At 48.1% G+C, this 18,350-nt stretch overlaps 5 protein-coding genes across 5 annotated transcripts; 1 reads left to right on the plus strand and 4 right to left on the minus strand.

Annotated features, from left to right (window-relative positions):
- Positions 1-188: 188 nt before the first annotated feature.
- Positions 189-1,332, minus strand: CGCS363_v007555 (uncharacterized protein; the record flags this gene model as incomplete). Its single annotated transcript, XM_036639404.1, has 2 exons — positions 189-904; positions 963-1,332. The coding sequence occupies 2 exons, from the start codon at positions 1,330-1,332 to the stop codon at positions 189-191; spliced, it is 1,086 nt and encodes a 361-aa protein (XP_036495686.1).
- Positions 1,333-7,178: 5,846 nt separating this feature from the next.
- Positions 7,179-9,443, plus strand: CGCS363_v007556 (uncharacterized protein; the record flags this gene model as incomplete). The annotated part of the gene is made up of 1 exon (XM_036639405.1): positions 7,179-9,443. The coding sequence occupies one exon, from the start codon at positions 7,179-7,181 to the stop codon at positions 9,441-9,443; it is 2,265 nt and encodes a 754-aa protein (XP_036495689.1).
- A 697-nt stretch (positions 9,444-10,140) lies between these two features.
- Positions 10,141-11,607, minus strand: asaE-12 (MFS transporter asaE; the record flags this gene model as incomplete). Its single annotated transcript, XM_036639406.1, has 3 exons — positions 10,141-11,111; positions 11,250-11,348; positions 11,403-11,607. 3 exons carry the CDS (start codon positions 11,605-11,607, stop codon positions 10,141-10,143), a joined length of 1,275 nt encoding a protein of 424 aa, XP_036495688.1.
- Positions 11,608-13,250: 1,643 nt separating this feature from the next.
- asaE-11 (MFS transporter asaE) lies at positions 13,251-14,840 on the minus strand (the record flags this gene model as incomplete). The annotated part of the gene is made up of 2 exons (XM_036639407.1): positions 13,251-14,252; positions 14,301-14,840. The coding sequence occupies 2 exons, from the start codon at positions 14,838-14,840 to the stop codon at positions 13,251-13,253; spliced, it is 1,542 nt and encodes a 513-aa protein (XP_036495685.1).
- Positions 14,841-16,759: 1,919 nt separating this feature from the next.
- CGCS363_v007559 (Altered inheritance of mitochondria protein 24) lies at positions 16,760-18,016 on the minus strand (the record flags this gene model as incomplete). The annotated part of the gene is made up of 3 exons (XM_036639408.1): positions 16,760-17,608; positions 17,662-17,780; positions 17,839-18,016. The coding sequence occupies 3 exons, from the start codon at positions 18,014-18,016 to the stop codon at positions 16,760-16,762; spliced, it is 1,146 nt and encodes a 381-aa protein (XP_036495684.1).
- Between the last annotated feature and the right edge of the window lie 334 nt (positions 18,017-18,350).

The following is an 18,350-nucleotide window of genomic DNA, read 5'->3' on the forward strand; positions in this document are numbered from 1 at the left end:
TATGGATATAATGTTTATACAAGAGTCAAAGTGTGTACATGTACCAAAGACAAACAAACAACGCCGATCTAAATGCTATTCCTTGACAACCCGTTGCAATGAACCCCAGTGTCCAATTGCTTCCATCGCTTATGCATGTCCGAATTCCCAATCGATCAATTTTGCTCAATCATCGAGAGATGGAGCGCTTAGGAAGGGGGAGCAGTGCCGTTGGGGGGGCTGCCGCCAGCACCGCCGCCGCCGGAGTTGGAGTTCTCGACACCGCCGGACTCGTAGCGGAAGGCGGCGGGGGTGACGGTCTGGGACAGGGTGGTGTTGATACCGAAGGCCATCCAAGCAAAGAGGCCGTCAGTGACGCTATCGCCGAGGAGAGTGTACTCCATCATGGGGTCAACACCGTCGGTGGCGGTCTCCTCGGAAAGGATGGAGTCGTCGGCGTTGGTGGTGAGCTCCTGGGTGTTGGTGTTGTAGGGGGCGAAGGCCTCGACGGCGGAGATGAGGTCCTGGTCGAAGAAGGTCTGGCCGACGTGGGAAGCGGTGATCTCGTTGCCGAGGGTGCCGTTGGAGTAGAGGGTGGCGTTGTGGTGGACCATCAAGTGGATGTGGGTGGCACGGGAGGTGTAGTGGCCGGGGAAGATGGACTCGAACTGGGCAACACCATCCTCATCGGTGGGCTGGATGCCGCGGAGCCAGGTCTTGTCGATGTTGGTCTCGTCGGAGGAGTCGCCGTTACCGCTGGCGACGATGCCGGAGTAGACACCGGTGGAGTTGCAGTGCCACATCTCAAGGTAGACGTTGGGGACAGGCTCGCAAGTGTCGACGTCGATGACCTGGTAGTCGAGGACAATGTCGACACCCTCCTGCTCCTCGATGATGTTGCGGCGGACAGACTCGCCAGAAACGTCTGGTAAAAGTGTTAGTATGGAGTGATGATTGTGGGACGCCTGAGTGAGTGTGCTTACAGTAAGGACCCTGGGTAACCTCAGGGGTCAGGACGCAGGAGTTGTTGCCGGAGAAGAGGGTGGCGGCGTCGGTCTCGAGGGTGTAGCCAAGAGCAGTCTGGTTGTGGGACTCGGCGAGGACGGTAGCGGCGTCGCGCTTCTTCAGGCTGCGCTTCTGGCGGGCCTTCTCGACCTGGGCGGAGCGGCGGGCGACGTTGCGGGCAGTGACGCCGCGAGCCTTAAGCTTATCGGCGCAGTGAGCCAAGCTGGCGCGCTTGACGTTGCCGAGGAAAGCGCGGCGCTCGGCGATCTCTTCGGTGAGGTCGTGGCCGGGGTGGGCAATGGCGCCGGAGAGGAGGGCCAAGCCGGAGGCGACGGTGGAAAAGCGCATGTTGGCTGTTTGTGACTGGAGTGTTGATGAAAAGAGAGTTGCTTATTCGACTTGTTGATCTGAACAAGAGGATGAGTTGGAAGTGGAAGCGAGAGGTAGATGGTTGTGGAGTGAAGGTGATGCTGATGAGGGTCTTCTTTTCGGTTCTGGAGGGAATCGAGCTTGGGTTATTATACTCAATGAGATGATGACATCCAAATCAAAGCCATCCCCCACGAACCGCCCGAATGCCATGGTGGGAGTTCGTCGCATGAGTCCAGCAGTGGAGCTCAACCCATCACAGCCATCACAATTAGCCTCCGCCATTGACTCGGGAGACATGTACGGTGGCTCCGGAGGGCCTCGATTGCGTGGGCTTCCGCCGTGATGGTAGAGCTAGCGTCCAATGCTTCGCCCCTGTCCCGGGCCAGCAACGTCAACTTTCTTTACCCGGCGTAAGGTAGGGACCGTGGTCCGGGGAGACAGAGCCTCGGCCGGTGGAGCCCTTAGACGAAGACGACGACGACGTTGCCCCCTTTGCCCAAATTGCCCCCCTTACTCTGTTTGGCGCAAAAGCCATCAACACCTAGATTCGACGTCTTGGCACGGGGCTAAGGGCGTCGTGGACGGCCGCCTGGCGAATGACGGGTTGTGCATAACAAATCCACCCCGGACACCGGCCTCCACATAGGCTAATTTTCTCTCGATCATATCCCGGCAGGGCGACGAGCGGAGTGCTCCGCGAGCCAGACCAAGCATCCGGATGTGGCCCTACACGCAAGCCTTCCGTCAAAAGTGGAGTCGGTGCCGCCGTTTAAGCCGCCTTTTGAACGGGATGGCATCCCACATGCCGAAACAAAGCCCACTTGGATGGCTTTGGCTTGTTGGTGAGGACGCGTTCACAGACCCGAATTGGCCAATCACGCCCGGTTTGTTGTTTAACTGATGCTGTAAAAATAGACTACCGAGCGGGAAGGCCAGCACTCGTTTGCTGCGCAGTGGCTTCGGGAAGTTTTCTAAACTCTCAGGGATGCAGATACCTGTGCCTCCTTACAACAACATCCCGTCAACCTGCGGGGTTTGGCTCTACCGCGACCAACCACAATCTTCATTAATGATTTGGTTTATCGTGAGAGGTTGCTACGTTGTTTACTACACCATAGCCGAGAATTGACATAGTAGGACTGAGCCGAGGCTTCTTGCCTGTAGGGCGTGCTTTAGGCGTCTATCGCCGACGGACGTAAAAAGTGGCTCAGCTCGGGATGCGGGGGGTGCTGCTGCGCGTCCCTGGGCCTAGTGATATCACATCTATTGGATTGTGTGATTCGGAGTCGCCTTGTTCTTAGCTTCCGAGTTTATTAATTTGAGATATTGTACCTAGGGTGTGATCTTCTCCCTAGTACTAGCACTAGTACTAGAGATTTCTAGTACTAGTATATTCTCTAATATAATAGAAGCTTAGAAAAACCTCTTTTTAATATACTTAACCTTTCTAAGTATTAATAAATTACTATTAATAAGGGGACTTTATTATAAAGTTTTAGTAATATAGTTATATAAAAAATAACTATATATTTCCTCTCTTTAGTATTAATACTAAAGTTTTCTACTATTTAACTCCTTTTTATTATATAAAAAGCTTAGTATATAGAGAGGGTAGTTTCTAACTTTCTCTATACTAAAGTTAGTACTAAAAGTAGTTAGACTTTTTAAATAGTAGAATTAACCTCTCTATAATAAACTCTTCTAATAATAAAGCTATAAATAAAGCTATAGAATTAGTAATATAGAGTATTTATATTATTTTAACTTAATAAGAGTAATTATTAAGTAACTATTATATAGCTATTAATAAAAGTAGCTTTATAGTAGTATATATATACTAGAGAACTATTAGTAAAGTTACTTTATTATTTTTTTAAAATATTCTAAATAATTAAAAAGTAGTTTAATATATTTATTAAATAGTTTAGTAAATATATTAGCTTAATAGACTCTTAATATATAAATACTAAATAGAAATTAATAATATTCCTATATATTTTAAATTAAAGCTACTTTTAGTATATTACTACTTATATTTTTAAAGTTAGCTAAAGTATAGTTTTATAGTATATTAATTTCTTATTTACTATTTATATTAAACTATATAAAGTATATATTTAACTTATAATAGAAAGAGAGATCTCTTTAAAGATTAAAAAGAACCTTAAAAAAGAGGTTTTCTTAAGTTATATAGGTATTATTAATAGTATTTTAATCTATATTTTTATATTAAAAGAAAAGTAGAAAATATAGTAGTATTATAAAAGTTTTATTAGCTAGAATATCTTTATAGTAATAAGGTTTAATAGTAGTTTTTTATATATATTTATTAATATAGAGAGGTTAATCTATAATTTAAAACTAGTAATATTTATATATAACTAAGGATTTATTATACTAAAAAGTAGATATTTCCTTATTAATACTAAGTTTAGAAATAAAAGTAGTTTTAATATTTTATATTATAAAACTTATTATTATCTATAGGATTAAAAAGATATAAACTTATTATTAATAACTACTTAAGAGCTATATAATCTAAAATATAGCTATCTTTAAGTTATTATAGAATACGTTTTTAGTTATTTTAAGAAGAAGTTCTATATTATTTAAAGTTTAGTGCTAAAATATAGCTTAAAATAATAGATTACTATAATATATATAATAATAGTATTTTATAACTTTTTAATAATCTACTTATTAATAAAAATAAAATAAGTAGAAGGAGAAAGTTAAAATAATATTAATATTAATATATTATAGTAATAAGTAGATAATTACTATATAGGTAAGTTAGTAAGTAAAATTTATAATATTATAGTAGTAGAGATATAGTTAAAGTAGTACTAAAAAAGAAGTAGTAAGTAAAGTAGTAAGTAAGTTAATATTAATATTAATAGAAGTAAATAAGTATAGTTATATATAGTAAAAATACTTTTTTTTTTAATATTAATACTATAAAGTATTTATATAAAAAAAATACTAAAAAAAAGCTTTCTTTTTACTTCTCTAATATCTAGTTAATATATAATCTCTTAAACTTATTATTACTTTCTATTTTATTCTAAAGAACTATTAGTAATATTATAAAGTTCTAAAGCTTTAATAATAGCTTTCTTATAACTATAATATATTATACTACTATTAACTTACTTTAAAAATTAGCTTTAAAGTTAATAAGAACTATATTAATTACTAACTTACTTTCTATTATTTTTTCTAACTTTAGTTTCTTTTTTAAGTATATTAGTTAAATATTTTAGTTTATATATACTTAACTTTTAGTATTTATAATTATTTTATTATATTTTTATAGTTTTAATATATTAAAAGAGAGGAGTAGTATTTATAATACTAAATATTAAAGTAAGGGTATATATAATAATATACTTAATATAAAGTAGTTACTTTATAGGGTTAATAAAGTAAATAGACTAAGTATACTATTAATAATATTATTTTCTTCTTTAGTAAAGTTATTAACTTTCTCTTTATAACTATTCTTATTACTCTTAATATTAACCTCTATATTAGAGTCCTTTACTTATATAAGGTTTTCTATAATATATATATTATTATTAATATTTAAACCTCTATTCTATATCTCTAAATAAGGTTAAAGCTAACTTAACCTTCTATTTTAAATCTATAATATCTTTAAGTTATTAACTAAAAAAGCTATTTTTTTATTTTTATTAATATATATTATATTAATAATCTTATTAAAAGTATTATTTAATTTTAGTACTATTTATATTTATAGAGAGAACTTCTTCTTCTTAATATAAAACTTATTATATATATAGTTTAGTATTATAATATAGTTAAAGATTTTTATATTATTAAAGCTCTTTATAATCTCTATTTATATTAGCTTTAAAGTTTATAGTTTATTAATATTTAGCTTCTTCTCTTAAAAAGTATATAAAAGATTTTATATAAATACTACTATTTAATAAGCTAATTAATATATTTATAAATCTTTATTTTTAATATTTCTAGCTTTAATTATAAATAGAGAGGTATTATTATTTAATAGAGATATTCTCTTTTATTTCCTTAATCTTAGATTTACTAATTTAATAAATAATAGCTTAATTTATTTAACTTTATTATTATTAGAGTTAGAACTCTTTTTTATAATAAGTATAATAATAATAATACTTTCTTAGATATTTAAGCTTTTATTAGTTTACTAGCTATATATAGGAGTACTTAAAGTTATTATAAAAGAGTATAACTTTAGTATTTTTATTATAGTATATAAGAAGTTATAATATAAATAAAATTTATATAAACTAATAAAGTATACTAATTAGCTAGCTAAAGATCTTAGTTATAAAAGTAGTAAATATATCTTTTACTAAATTTAGTTAAAATACTAACTTAGTAATAAAATAAGTACTTCTATTATAAATCTGAAATTATATAAGGGACGTAGAGTATTATTAGAGGTTACTTTTACTATTAAATCTCTAGTACTAGTACTAGTACTAGGGAGAAGATCACACCCCTGGCTAGTAACGAAGAAAATTCTTTGTTTGGAGCTTGTCTAGTGATACGGGTGCATCCGTGATCGGTTGGTCTGAACTTCTGCAATCTTGAGACGGTGACAGGTTGAGATCGAAACGCATCAAAGATCATGTTCGTCCGATTGTCTGATGGCCATCAAGTGTTCAGGCTCTACAAGTTGCCCATGACGATCAACTCTTGTTTCTCAGTCCCCACGATATCTGATAGCCTTAAAGCTTGGTTACGAAGATCCAAAGGCTGACATCGAAGTCCTTGGCTTCACCACGGAGCTGGCGACCAATTGAGTTCTAGACGATGTCATCTCAGGAGCCACTGCATGTTGCATTCTATCTTCCCAAAATACTTCTCATCGCAAGCTTCACAAGGATTTCGTAGTATCCCGTCAAGCAGCAGCCAGGTTAATGTCGAGCATCAGGGCTCTTCTCCCTTCCAGCAAGCTCTCTCAAATTAAACCATCCTGAATCGTCAGCTCGACGTGAATTAGACAAGTGCCGATTGGACAATCAGATTCGAGGTTAAAGAAAGCAAGCATTCCGAGAGGCAGGCATTTTCGGGAGGTGGCATGGACAGTGGGCGCTGTTGGGCGCTGTTGGGACGGGCCACTCCACGATGCCCACATTTGAAGGGATTAGGAGTTGGGAACGCGCAATGGCACTCCCTCAATCTACGATGGTGTTACAGCAACTCCTCATTTCCCTCATCCCACCGGCGCCCAATCATGTGTGTTGTCAGAATCTCTACCGGTAACTGTAAAGATCTGCCTTGTACGCGTACCCCGTTGAGCTGTCAGCCTGTCGGCAACATACATTTTCGGCGAGGCTCTGAAGACCCGAACCCGAACCGGATCCTCGTCAGCGACCACCCGTACCGTCTCTGAATTCAGGCAAGGCTCTGTCACTTGCGCCGTTTTTGAGTCTAAGGAAATTCTCCTACCTCCATCTCTACAGCGAAAATGTCTCAGCCAGACTCGCGGCTCTCATTGACAAGATGAATCGGTAGTTGTCCGATAGGTCGCTAACAACGCCGCAGGTGACGTACTGATGAGAGGCGCTTGAAGAGCACCGCGGAAAACTGAGCGTAGCGGCTGCACAGCCTGCACAGCCTGCACAAATGCGTACCCAGATCACAATTTTAAGAATTAGAGTGGTAAAAGACAGGGATTCAGGGGTCGGTCAAGGGCCCGCGGGAAGTGGGAACAGTACGTGCTACGCCCTAAGCCACATCGTCATGCGCTCTAGACGATCCCAACTGGCGGAACGCGCCCGTTGACGCGTCTGCGACCGGCCAACATGCCAAATCCACCAGACTCGGCCGAGGAACGGCTGCATTTGTCATCCCGAATCAAAGGCGCTGCTGTCTCTGGCGCCATCATGGCGGACCCACGGATTGATATCGATGATCGAGACCGTTCGTTACAATCCATCGCCTCTGAGAGTGGAAAGGGCCTAGTTGATCAGCTGCTAGACGTCCAGAAAGCCATCGTCGATCAATCAAAGTCTCTCCAATTCGTCAGGAAATTAGACGTTCTTTATTTCGAACCAGACAACAAACGCGGGGCAGACAGCGACGATACTCGCTCTCCAGGGAGATGGCGGCGCCGGAGAGGGTACAACGCCGAGGCGAAGAGCGACTACGTCGCTGTATCTTGGACGTGGGACGCTGCGCAGGGCGAAGACGCGAACTCCGGAGGCTTCACGGTAGAGACATCATTGAAAGATGACTTTCAGCCCTCAGCAGTGCGCGACAAGGTCTTCGAGAGAATTCAGCGTTACATAAATGCCCAGTCAGAAGACTTGAAGTACGTATGGATAGACCAGCACTGCATCGTCCAAGATGACGGGCCGGAGAAAACCCAAGGGATGCAAGCTATGGACCTTGTGTACGGGGGGAGTGACCATCCAATCTCCCTACTCGCAAGACAAATCAATTCCAAGGAGGACGTGCGTCTCTTGGCCTACATCCTCGAAGGAGCTTTTATCACCCATATAATGGGTTCTGCGGAGTTCAGGCTGAGTCCCCTGGCGGTATCATCGTCGCAGATACTTCGGGATGCTATGAACCTTCTGGAAGCAATCACATCCGACAGATGGTGGAGCAGGGCCTGGACCTTTCAGGAGAAGTACCTCAGCGAAGACAAGATGAAGCTATTGATCCCCCACTCTCCGGGGCTTGAAGAAGAGAAGAGACATAAGAAGAAGGTCTTCGGCACAACCGTTGGCGAGCTATGTGTCAGGTCTATCGAACTGCATGAACGGGTGACCGAGCTTTGCCTCGCCTGCAGGAAACACAGGCCGAGCTTGGTCGCAATTGCAGATCGTATTCTGCGGAAGGCCTCCAATTACGAGGTCTTGCTCAAAGATACGGCCCCCGGTGCACAGTACCTGACTCGATGGTCCCAGTCGCCGAGAGTTATCAAAGATATTGAGCCACTTGGAAGCAAAAATTGCTCCGACAGACTCGCGATCGTCGCCAATTGCTGCCAATATTCCATCAGGCTGGACGATGTGAAATTGCGGAGAGGCGATCACAGTGTAAGCCTGGCCCTGCTGGCTCTGTACCTTCTCAACGGGGAGATGATAAAAAATGAGCCTTTGGACAGAGAGCAGAAACAAGAGTGCTTGCAGAAGACGGTCTCGAGCTTTATCGAGGATGAATCCTTTGATGGATTCTGTCCGCCACACTCCAAGAAACCGCTTCTCTTCAACAAGGGATGTCGTTTCAACAACGTCGTACTCACACCCCGAGGTATGCTAACCAAGGGTCACCTGTGGAAACTTCAACTTCGTTTCCAAGTTCCGGTTGAACAATTTCCATCCAGGAAAGATGACAGAAACCCACTGGCTAGTCAAGATTATGTACTTTGGCGGCTGAGCCAGCTTCAGCATGTGCTGGAGTTACTTGGATACGCGCCAATTGCAAAAGAACTTGCAAAGTTCATCGACAAGAGCCTGCATTTTGATTACAATGAGTCATTTTCTCGATGGTACATGAGAACCATGGCCAAAATGGTGGTGGCCGCGATGGATGCCAATAAGCCGCTGTGTCTTGGGGGGATTCTAGAAGGTGACAGCGATTTTTCTTACAAGGGCATCTTCATACTTGACGATTGCGAAGAATTTCCAGTGTGTAGCGAGTGGGATACTGACGAAGATTGGTCGGGAGAAGAAGATGCAGTAGGCCAGCTTGAACCAGAATTGGGCAGCGGCAGCGGCAGCAGCAGCGACAGCGGCAGCAGCAGCGACAGCGACAGCGAGAGTGAACACTCGTACGGGTTCACCATCGACAAACCCGAGTCTTGGGCGGACGAACCGATATACGTCTTCACCTCATCCAAACCAAAAGAAGAGGGATCTCGTAATTCGTACCCCAACGATATTGACAAACATGTCTCTATTGAGATTGAATCACAGGGAGCTCAATTAGAGGATGGCTACCACCGTCCAAACTTGGTCACGAAGAGATGGATCAACGGTCTGTGTTTCTTCCGCGGTCATCCTCGACAGGAGGTTGTGTTCCCCTGGCATCCCGCTTTGACAAACAATCGCGGCGTCTAGACTTCGAGTGTTCAATAGACGTCTGCTTCATGTTAAATATGCTGTAGATAAAATAAGATGCCGGTGGGAGACTTTCACGAAATTGCACATCAGCGGTTCGGTCCTTTTACCGCAAACTTTCGTCGACCTTCTTCAGCTGGGCTTATCCCCGTAACGTCGCAGTAAAGTATACGATCCCCACTCCTCACCATTGCGCCCACAGAGCCATGTCTACGGTAAATGTATGGGGAAATTGTGTTTGTCTGTAAGAGAGACAGCGGCAAGAACATCTCAAGCCGAGCAACTCTAGGAGAAATCAACACATCAATGGTGGTAGAGGAAGGAAGTCTATTCATCACTTCAATTTGTTAATTTTGTCTTTGAAATTGCTGAGCGGGCGGTTGGTCGCCAGTCGGGGTGATGCTTGGTGATCAGCATCAATCCATGAGAACTGCAGACACTCTCGGATAGTAAGGTTGAACAAGTCTGATTTACATCTGAATATGTATAGCCACCTTTCTTATAGCCTTCTTCATTTTCCAAGGTTGTGAAAATCTCTACATGTACTTTTGGAGCTATCTAGCAAAGAATTCCAACTTTCTACAAACACTTCTCATTGAAGTATATGCTTTGGATTTTGCATAGAGCGAGTCCTTCCAACAATACGATTGACAAAATTGGTCTTCTAGTGCCTCATCTAACAGCAAGAGACGTCACTTTACCCTTCTCGAGGCCAGCAGGGTTTCGCGTATCTGAAGCCAATGGCAACGGTGCTAAAGACCATACAAGATCCCGTAAAGACAACCACCCCTTTGTACTTGACCAGACCATAACTCTCCGCCGACGTGATATGATGTAGGAGGTTTCCGCTTATTGGCCCAGCCAAAACATTGCCTACTCCTTTCCCAAAATTGAAAAGACTGAAGATCATGGGAACAGCAGTCGAGTCCGTGCTCACTGCAGTCGTCATCCTTGCCCACATGGCTGTGAAGCCGGCTGCGAAGAAGCCGTAGACCAAGGCGAAGACGATGAGAAGCGGCAAGGTGTGGGCAAGACCCCACAGGGCGAATGCTGAGGTGGCTGAAATGACCGTGGAAACGATGGTTAGTGCCTCAAGGGGCACCTTTCTGTCCGATAGCCAACCGAAGGTGAGCTGACCGGCAACTTGCGAGACGCTCATCAAAGCAAGCAGGAGAGCACCATCCCTTCCGCTAAGACCAATGGATGCAGCATAAGACGGCAGCCACAAAGATGGAAAGAAGTAGCCCAAGCCTTGTGCAATGTTTGAGATGGAGAAGACCCAAAAGAGTGCATCGCGAAGAAAGCTCCAGTCCATGCGGGTTGAGGTGCTGTGAACGGAAGTCGGCAAGCGGCCTTTCAGAAATGGGATCAGCGGCCCAGTCAAAACGAAAAGAGCAACAGCGATTGCGCGCAGCGTCGTCTGGTAGCCGTACTTGTCCAGGAGAGCCTCGATGGCGAACGGAAAGACGGCCCCAGAGACACCCGATGAGCTGCATAGCAGTCCGTATGCCATCCCGCGGCGGGTGATCCAGTACTCATTGACCATGGTGAGGATCGGGTAGTAGAAAATGAGGAACCCAACTCCGTAGGCGACTCCTTGAGTAAGGATGAGAGTCTCGACGGTGGTGCAGAACGAGGCGAGGACGACGCCTCCTATGCATACGAGCCCTGACTACCGTATCAGTGACATTCCATGAAGATTCGGCACATGTGTCTACTTGCATCCAGCCCAAATCATCTGTGTCTGAAAGCGCTGGAATCGCTTGATCAAGGGTGTAATGGCCGGTGCGCCAAGATAACTGATACCAGAGGCGACACTGCCGACGACCGGGATGTAGCGGTTGCTCTCAAAGGCGGGCTGTTTGGAGTAGTAATTCTGGAAGACACCGAAGGAGAGCGGGAAGCCTGAAATTAATCAGCCGTTGACGCTGCGAATATGAGAGCGAAAGGTTTTATCACCCCATAAGAGAGCCTCGAAAACAAACGCAGTCAAGAGGAGCTTCCATGCCGCGAAGCCTCGGTCGGTGGGCTCGAGCTGATGGTGATGCTGCACTCCATGGCTTTCGGTCGAGTCGCTGGGGTCGATTATCCGTTCGTCTGTGTGAAAAGATACGGCCGAAGGTGTCGCCAGTTCGATTGATTCCACGTTTGAATGAGCGGACATGTTGAATTGTCTACGCGAGAGAATGCTGGCAATGAGAAGATGTCTGGTTGATAGCATTTTATGAGTGGCCCCATGCACCGGCTGCGGGGAATGTGAGCCGAGGCTAGCCTGGGTGCTCCGGTGATCGCTGACCTTGTATGCTTGGCGCCGACGGCTAGTCGTTCTCATGACATTCGGTAGCGTCTACCAACACTTTCATAGTAGCAATGCCATCACGCGTTTTACTTGATAGCGCATGCTGGACAGATACATCGAATATTTTGAGACGCATTGAACCTGCTTGACTACTGCAAGTCGCAGTGAAGCACTCGTTCACTCTAGTATCTCGCCTCCTGAGCCCTGGCTTCCATCCTTAGATCCCAGGTACATAATGTCGTGGAAAATTTGAAGCCACCCGTCCTCTTCTTTTCTCCACCAGTACTGCACTTTTACCATGAGTGAATCGTCCCTGTCGACGGCAACAACGGGCTCATCCCACAAGTCGACTCTCATCCCGACCCAGCCCTCCGATCTAGCCTTTGCCTTGACGTCCTCGGCCGAAGCAAAGCCAGCGGGGCTGACATGCTCATCAGTGCCGAACTCAAATTCGGTGTCTGTCAATGGTCGTATGGTGTAGTAGCCTTTGGACTTGAGTGCGCCCGTGTCTGCGTCTGAGGGGGAGCTTTTCTTCGGAGCTGTCTCGTGAAGGTATCGCACGATGGTCTCCCTGTCGCGGGCAGCAAAGGAGGGATTAGGTCGACATATCTGGTAGCATGACGGCGAAAAGAAAGCTCCCTTGGCGTCGATATCCTTGGTATGGCGGTAGGAGGCGTAAAGCTCCTTCAGGTGACTGACAAGCGCTGGATCGATCTGAGGAGATGCCATGTATGCGGACGATGATGCCGAAGATCCAGTCAATGTGTCTCACAAAATGACATTAGAAGCAACGGTTGCTCAGTTGGGAGCAGGGCCGTAGTTGCACGCAACCCATTGGGATGCGATCATGGTGGACCAGACTGTGTCAGCTTTTAGCGTGGTATCAGCACACCATGAGATGCATACTCGGCTGCCTGCCATAAGCCAAGGTCAATAGGTGAAGGTCCTCATTGCAGAAATGTCATCAGGTAAAGGGAATATGAGCGCTGGTTGCGCTCAGGATTTCAGATATCGTGCAACTTGCCCTCGCCATCTTCAGACCGGCCGCAACCCGACGCCGACCCGGAGCAGCAAAGACGGCATTTTGACGTGGCGTTCCTGTCTTGGATGTGGCACTCCGGACTTGATATGGGGGAACTCCGTCTCTCGTCCTGTCGAGAACTCATAAAAGCACATAGGGGACGGGAAGCCGATCTCAATGAGTGGTGTATCATTACTATGGTTCTATGTTTTCGCCCGCGAACGCAAGTGCGTGTTTTGGTATCGAGTATCCACAGCGTCAATCCTTTCTTCGTCCCGACCGGCGTCTCTAAACGTTTTCTTACGGCCTCAGACCCGTCACCAATCATGGTCCATCTTTGATATCCTTTGGCTCAATGCCACAAGCCGGATGAGCGGCATAAATGGCCACCGTACGGAGCCGAAGGTCCATGTTCGTAGGCCGAAATGTCCGTCTCCGGAACGGCTCTCCCCGTTAAACTTTCGCCTCCCCAATGAACCAAACTCAATTATACAACCTTCAACTTAAGTCCAACCTGTACCGTACGCGCAGCGATGAACACGCCCACAGCCGCGAGCATAGCAAACCCGCAGAACAGCTGCAGGCCGAGGAAGTTGCCCCCCTGCGACGCGACAATTGCGCCGGCAATGGGGCTACCCGTCAACGCGCCAAAGGACTGCACGGCAAATGCGGTTCCGGTCCGGATGCCGATCTGTCTGATATCAGAGATTTGGGCAATCAGCGCAGGTGCCAGTGAGATGAAGCCGCCCGACGAGAAGCCGAAGATGACAAGGAAGACGATGATGGCGGCGTTGCTCTTGCCTGGAATCCAGAGCGCGAGGCAGAAGAGGGCGCTGATGAAGGTGATGAGGATCATGACGTTGTAGCGGCCCATCTTGTCGGCGACGATGCCCGGGATGATGCGGCCGAGGATGCTGACGGCGTTCATGATCGGGAGCAGGTAGATCACCAAGTTCTCGTCCATGCCCTGCGCCCGCGCCTGCAGGATGACAAAGTTGAACGGCAGGAACATGCCCCAGAAGAAGAGGAACAGGCCAAAGATGGTGATGGCGAAGGCGGGCTGGCGGAAGCCGTCGAGGTACTCTTGCAGGACGAAGGGCCGCGGCCTGGGCGGCAGGCGCGACTTGACCGTCAAGCACGCGATGCTCAGCAGGAAGAGGAACAGGAAGGCGACGGTGCGGATGGCCCATGGGAAGCCGACCTGCGGGATCATCTTGGACATCATGATGGGCAGGATGACTCCGCCGAGGGAGGACCCCGAGACCATGATGCCTAGGGCGGCACCCCTGCGGCGGAAGAACCACGACGTGACGGAGGCCATGCAGGCGTTGAAGGCGGCGCTGGATCCGATGGAAGATACCAGACTTTGGGCGAGGATGAACTGGTAGTACTGCGTCGACAGCGAGGTCATCATCAGGCCGAAGACGTACACGATCGTGCCGCCGTAGAGGAGGTATTTCGGGCCGTATGAGTCGTACAAGCGACCGAACTACGACAAGTCAGCGACGTCACTTCGATCGGAAAATGGCAAACCTACCAGAGCGCCCATGAATGTCATCGTCCACACCTGCAAACTCGTAATCCACGACACCGTCGAAGAAGGATACTCCCTCAACGGGCCCTCCAGGTAATACGCCTGGAAGACGCCAACGCAGTTAATCAGCCCGAACGTGCAGAACAGCGCGCACCAACCGCCAAAGACGACCAGCCAGGCTTGCGTGCCGCCGTCCGGGAAGTCAGCCGGGTTAAAGCCCGGCGCGGCGGCTGCGGGTGGCGCCGCGGGTGCGTCGCCGTCTTTCTTGGCATCCTGGCCGTCGGCGGCCGGCGACGGTGACGCCAAGCCCCCCTTCTCGATGTCGGCCTCGGCGACGTTGGCGGGCTCCGGGTAGATGTTTGCCTCGGTCTCGCGCTGCTGGGAGGGGATGCGCTCCATTGATGGATGGCGGGTGGAGGACCCGTAGGGCGAGCGGTCCCCCGTCTCCTCCGTCTTTTCTGGATCCGTCCTTGCGGGGGCTTGTGGCTTCTCCATCACTGTCGAGGAGTTGGACGACGTCGAGAGGGCGTCGTTGGAGCGCATTGCTGCGGTGGGAGTTGGTGTTGGAATTGACCTTTCTCTCAGCGATTGATGTGTTGTTCCCTTGGTTCAGTCCTGTTATTAGTTGAGGGGAAGCCTCTCGAGTGAGAGATCTCAATGCACCCCTTTTGTTGATCGTCCCAGGCGAAAAATTCTCGAACCAAAGAACCCTGCTGGCCGATGAGATGTGGTGGGGCTGGGTGGCTGTCTGTCGCGTTTCTCTCGTGGTGGCGAGCTTGTCTCGAAGGATGGACAAGATCGGATGGCAGCTCGACGAACTTTGTATCTTCTGAAGAAGCCTTCAGGCGACGGATTCAGACGATGGCGGATACACAACGCCCGTTTGTCATGATGCGGCTCAGCTGGCAGGATGGGCAAGATTAATAATTGGAGAGCCAGGCAGACGAGGAAGAGACACGGCAAATTCGACACTCCAGGCTCGCGTTCTTCTCGCTCTTTACCATGGCATTCTTGCTAGACTCGGAGAAAAAGCAGCACCAGTGTGTGCGGAAACGCAGTAGGCTGCCGCCAGCTTTCCTTCTGACAGCCCTCTGACAGACCCATGCTCGGGTTTAGACGCCATGCTCTTCTTGATCGACGCAATTCTGGGTCACCCCCTCTGAGATTCTGGGGACTCGGGGAAGAGGGGGTTGGGTTGGGCTCCACGCCGCCCGGGGTTAAACAGCTTCGGCCGTTTGATAGCTCTTTACCGGGTTGGGTATCTGTAGCTAGGTCGTTCAAGATCCGTTGTTCTTGACCGGCCGAAGTACGTAAATTGCCGGGCAAGCGACGAGTAATTGCGCTGCTAATGCTGCTAGTTACTGTGAAAGATCTGTCGGGTTGATGTCCGCGCATTCTTTCGCTCCCTTGCCTGCAGAGAGCGACCATGGAAGAAGCAGTCTGGTCTTCCACACAATAGTGGACGTCGGAGATCGTGTCACTCTTTTCTTCTTCTTTTTCCGAAGAGACTAATGCGACAAAGCTACTCGCAAAAGGAATCAAACGGTGCAGCTTAGTGCTGAGAAAGTCGGTCAGCGGCCCTCAATTGCCACGAGAACCATTTATTGCGTTTTCATTTTTTTCTTCAGGCGGCATTGTGCTGTTGGTGATGCGTAAGATGGCTGCACAGTTGGTGCGCAAGTTAAATCTCAGCGCCCCCAGATTGAGCTTCCAGAGAGTCGCCGTGCATCAGATTGTGAGTCCCATAATCTGGTTCTCCAGCGCTTGAAAAGACCGAGACGGCTGTGAGATGATGAGATCTGACGCCGGGGGGAACATCCTGGCCCGGAGCTGGCTTCCGATGTGGGGGGCGCGGATGGTCCCTTTGGCTCGGCGTTGAGACGAAAACGCGAGGCCCGAACATCTGGAATTGAAATGGCACGTTGAACCTCTTCCAATCACTGGGCGCAAACGGTTGCAAAGGGTGTGCTCGGCTTTCGGTTCGGAAATCGAGTCAGTGTTTTCAGGTACGCTAAACAATTAGAATGTACGTAGATATTGACACCAGTCCCAGCGACTTTGGCATCTGTGCATAGTGAAGCCACCACGTGGAATAGACGTGCGCGCCGTCAACCAAGCTTCTTTTGATGGAACGCCAATGCGTCTGGGCTTATTTGCTGGAGATTGGGCCCTTATCAGTCGGAGAACGAGACACATGAGATCTCCGAGATCCAATCTCACTCACGTCGAAATGCATCCGTAACTATGTCCGCATACCCGTGGCTGACATATCTGATCCGGCCGGGCACAGGCTCGTCTCACGCGCCCGCTATTGAGCCGCGTCTCTCCTGGTGGTCAAGTTTGATCTGTTGTATTACACAGTATATGTACATTTGTCAGCCTTATGGCTGCGTGGTGTGATTGTGAACAATCCTTTGCGGCGTAGCGACGCCTTGCTCTTTAACTCCGGCTTCGTAGTGATTCTACCTCACAAACTCCTTCAGATCCTTGGCGTCCTCAAAGTTGACCTTGCCATCGCGGCTGATGTTGGCGACATGGATGGCAGAGGGGCCCTGCTCAACTGAGGCGGGCGGCTTGGCCTCGGCTTTGGGCTTCGTGGTGAGCTCAACCGCCTCAGCAGCAACGCCAGCAGGCGCGTCCGCGATCTCGTTGACTTCCTGGTTGGTGAGAGAGTCAGCGACTCTGACGCCTCTGCTGGACATCAGGATGGTGGTAGGTCCGCGGAATTGGAGGAACAGGCGGTCGCCCCAGATGGTGCGACGCAGCGTTGTTCGCAAAGAGAAGAGCCAGCGCGCGAGGGTCTTGTAGGTGCTGGTGTCTCGCATGTTCTTGATGAACTCGGTCTCGGGAAGGAGGCCAGTGATGCTTGGGACCTGGAAGCGCAGAATATTGGACTTGAGGCGGAAGGGGAGAGGGAGGTTCCGAGAAACTGAATATGCGACCACGTGGGACGGGTGGGCAACGAACTCTTCACCCTCGGAAAGGTTGAGCTCGTAGATCTGGCCCGGAGACGACAGCGCTGCCAGGCCACGGCCGGTAAGGTGGGTGTTTCCCCAGTGGGCGACGGAGAGACCACGGGCGATGCGGGGAGATACGGAAAGAGTGTGTCCTGTCCATGCGAGGAGCGCATTGCGCTGGGTGATCATGTAGTCGGTCGTGCCATCGAGGTGTAGGACCGAAAACGTTGTGGTTGGCGACTTTGTGGAAATGAGAGCCGTGAGAGGCGTCGAGGAGGAAATGCGCTGATAGAGGAAAGGAACGCCGAGGAAGGCTCGTGTGAAGGGGGAAAGAATCGAGAGTGTGGATTGGGCCTGTACGGAAGGTCAGCACTATCGATGGTGTTCGTCGTAGTATGTTCCCTCACATTCTCAGCCTTGCCCGCGACGGCAACGAGAGTGCCTCTCCTCGTGTATAGCTGTTGCGAGGCAGACAGGGTGACGGAGAGGAGGGAATAGGGCGAGCCGAGGACCTCGAAGCGGGCATCTGCGTATGATCATATTAGCATAGAGCCCCACGATAGTCCTTCAGGGTAATCGCATACCGGCCGAGTCCCTCAGGGCGGTGCCTCGAGCTCCGAAAACATCCCCACCAACCTTTGGAGCTTCAGTCGTCGGCGCCGCACTGATTTGGATGCTCCTGCACTGCCGGCAGACGTAGGAGGGCGTCTGTCCCGGTCGCGCACCGCGAGTTGTCCTCAACAGGGACAATTGGGCACGCATGGCGGACATTTGGGGGTGATGACGTCGGTCGTTGGATCGTGACCTCGAAGCTCCAGACCAGCAGCTCCCGGCGGCTCGATCACGAATTGAAGATGCAACGGCAAAAAATCGGAGCGGAGCTGGCGGGGGCCGGGAGAACCTGGCTTCCGGGCCGAGACTCTTGAGGTGGCGGGGGGAACAGAAGGTGGGAAGGTCCAGGACCTGACCCGTGCCTGCCTACCTTCCCAGTGCTTAGGTAAGACCGCATCAGGTACGTCTCTTTTCACCGCTCACCTTCGCAAACGGCTTAGCGCCATCACCCCGGCGACGACTTATGACGCGGGCCTGTTGACAA

Source organism: Colletotrichum siamense (genome assembly GCF_013390195.1).
Source record: "Colletotrichum siamense strain Cg363 chromosome Unknown KSG_Cg363_contig04, whole genome shotgun sequence".
NCBI classification, from domain to species: Eukaryota; Fungi; Ascomycota; class Sordariomycetes; order Glomerellales; family Glomerellaceae; genus Colletotrichum; species Colletotrichum siamense.